This window comes from Chenopodium album, chromosome 20, assembly GCF_948465745.1.
Source record: "Chenopodium album chromosome 20, dcCheAlbu1.1, whole genome shotgun sequence".
Classification (NCBI taxonomy): domain Eukaryota; kingdom Viridiplantae; phylum Streptophyta; class Magnoliopsida; order Caryophyllales; family Amaranthaceae; genus Chenopodium; species Chenopodium album.
In genome coordinates, this window is record NC_137853.1 from 23,018,497 (window position 1) to 23,020,881 (window position 2,385).

The 2,385-nt window shown below is 31.2% G+C and overlaps 1 protein-coding gene across 1 annotated transcript; it reads right to left on the reverse strand.

Annotated features, from left to right (window-relative positions):
• Positions 1-459: 459 nt before the first annotated feature.
• Positions 460-2,078, reverse strand: LOC145596903 (uncharacterized). The gene is made up of 4 exons (XM_081653094.1): positions 1,827-2,078; positions 1,568-1,770; positions 679-1,437; positions 460-604 (listed from the first exon to the last, which is right to left on the reverse strand). The coding sequence occupies exons 1-4, from the start codon at positions 2,076-2,078 to the stop codon at positions 460-462; spliced, it is 1,359 nt and encodes a 452-aa protein (XP_081509220.1).
• Positions 2,079-2,385: the final 307 nt, after the last annotated feature.

A 2,385-nucleotide genomic window follows, 5' to 3' on the forward strand; every position in this document is an offset into this window, starting at 1 on the left:
AAAATGTTTGTTCATTAAATCTTGATCTTGATCATTCAAAACATCTTCTAATTTCCAAGTATTATAATAACTGACAAAAATAAACATCAATTATTTGTCACAATTAAAAGAAAATAAATTAGAATGTAAAGTAAATAAATTACAACTTAAAGTAAATAGAAAACGTAAAGAAGTAAAATACCAAATAAAAAAAATACCAAGTATTGTAACACTTGCACAAAATAAAAAGTAAATGAAGTTACTGTTAAAGTAAATAAATAGAAGTTTAAAGTAAATGGAACACACTTAAAAGTAAAATACCTGAAAGACTACTTGTTTGGACAGTTTCCACTGTCATGGGAAACACCAGATTGCCCACAAGCTCTACAAGTTCTGTCTTTTTTAGATTTTTTCTTCAGTAGCTATTTCTTTTGCACTCTTCAACCTCTTTTAACTTCTAGCAGAACCTTTATTAAGACACTAATTTGGAGGCAAGACATTTACATCTACTTCATTTGACCCAACCAAAACCTGAATATCAGCATCTTTCACCTCTTTTGAACTTGGTGCATTTTCAGGATTATTCTTTGATACCATCTTCTCCTCAATAACAAACAAAATGTGTCTACATAAAACACCTTAACTCTCAAACATTCTACAAGTACAACATGACTCATATGTTGCCAAGTCAAAATTTACATCAAAATTTTTCCTTTTCTCATGATCAACAATAACAAACTCCACACCATCTCCATACAGAGAACTACAACTTTCAACTCCACATGAAAAACAGCCTCCCTAGCATTCTTCTTGAAAATCATAAAATATGGCACGAGTATAAACAACAACAGCATGCTTTTCCAAGTGTAAATTAGTAACCAATTGAGGCTCAAGTTTATTAAGCCTATAGAATCATCTGGTTCATGCCTTTGAGCATCAAGCGCAGTTTCATAACGGACAAAGAATTCAACATAGGTCACATGAGGGTTTGTAAAATTACAAAAGAAACTATTTTCACCTTCATACCTAGATGTAGAACGTAGTAACTCACCCATAAATAAGTCCCTAAAATATGCAAGAATCCAAAGATGTTTCATCTTGAACATGTATGCAAACCACTCATGATCAACAAGGTTAAAATTCTCCATAAAGCTATTCCAGCCATCAACAAATACATGAGGATCAATCTCTTTATCCCGAACTACTGCACTTAGCTTTTTCAAGAAATCAGTTTCATTACAAAAATCATTTCCAACCTTTTCAGGTACCTTCCTCATTATGTGCCACATACATTGCCTATGTTTAGTCTTGGTAAAAACCTTTTCTATGGCAATACCCATTGCAGGATCTTGATCAGTAATAATACAAGAAGGCTCTCTTCCCATAAACTTCAAAAAAGTTTGCAATAGCCATAAAAAGGTATCAGTTATTTGGAGGCTCTTTATCTTTTGATTCCACCTATGATACAAATAAAAATTCATTGGTTTTCTGTCCTTTTTACTAGTGTGGATAATCTTCATCAACACAGTAATCAAAATAATAACCCCCTTTACTGGTTTTCACTTTTTATTCAAGGTTCTAAACAAACATTGCACCATCAGCATTAGAGATATAAACTTTCAAGTCCCTAGAAAAATTTTTGAAATCATTTTTACTGCCTCTTACATTTTGAAACCCACTACAAAGTTTTTTCATGATCCTATATGACATTACAGCCCCTATATTTAACTTTGAGTTGTCAAAAATGAACTTCTTATGAGCAAATTTTAAACCAACTTCATGTTTATTAACCTGCCCAGTATAGGTGTAGAAAAAGGGTGAGAATGAGATTCATAAAAATAATACACCATATACTTCCCACCAGTACAAAACCTAAATTTTATCTTAGCAGGACAACCAACTCTCTTCATAGTCTTTCTTTTTAAACAAGCACCTTCGACTTGTTTACCAGATTTCTTGTTATTTGTCACATACCCTTTATCAGTAGGATCATCCTTATTCTTTTGTGATTTAATAGTACTAGAACGGAATTTAAATCCACGCTCATTAGCATATTTGTAATAAAAGGCAATACCATCTTGAAGGGTATCATATATCATACCAACAAAAGGTTTGCTTTAAGAAGAACAACATGGCATATACTCTTTATCACCTCCAGAATAATAATATATATTAGGAAGCAAAGACTGAGTGGGTGTTTTGAAAATTCTTACATTGCTATCTTCAGTACTGATTGAAGAAGAACAATGATTTACGCTTTCAGACATGTTCCTAAAAAAGTAAATGAATAGAAGAAAAAAGTAAATAAAAAATAAATAAAAGTAAATAAATTATAACTAAAATTAAACAGTATTTTTAAAAAATATGCTCTACACTTTCAGACATGTTCCTGAAAAGTAAATGAAT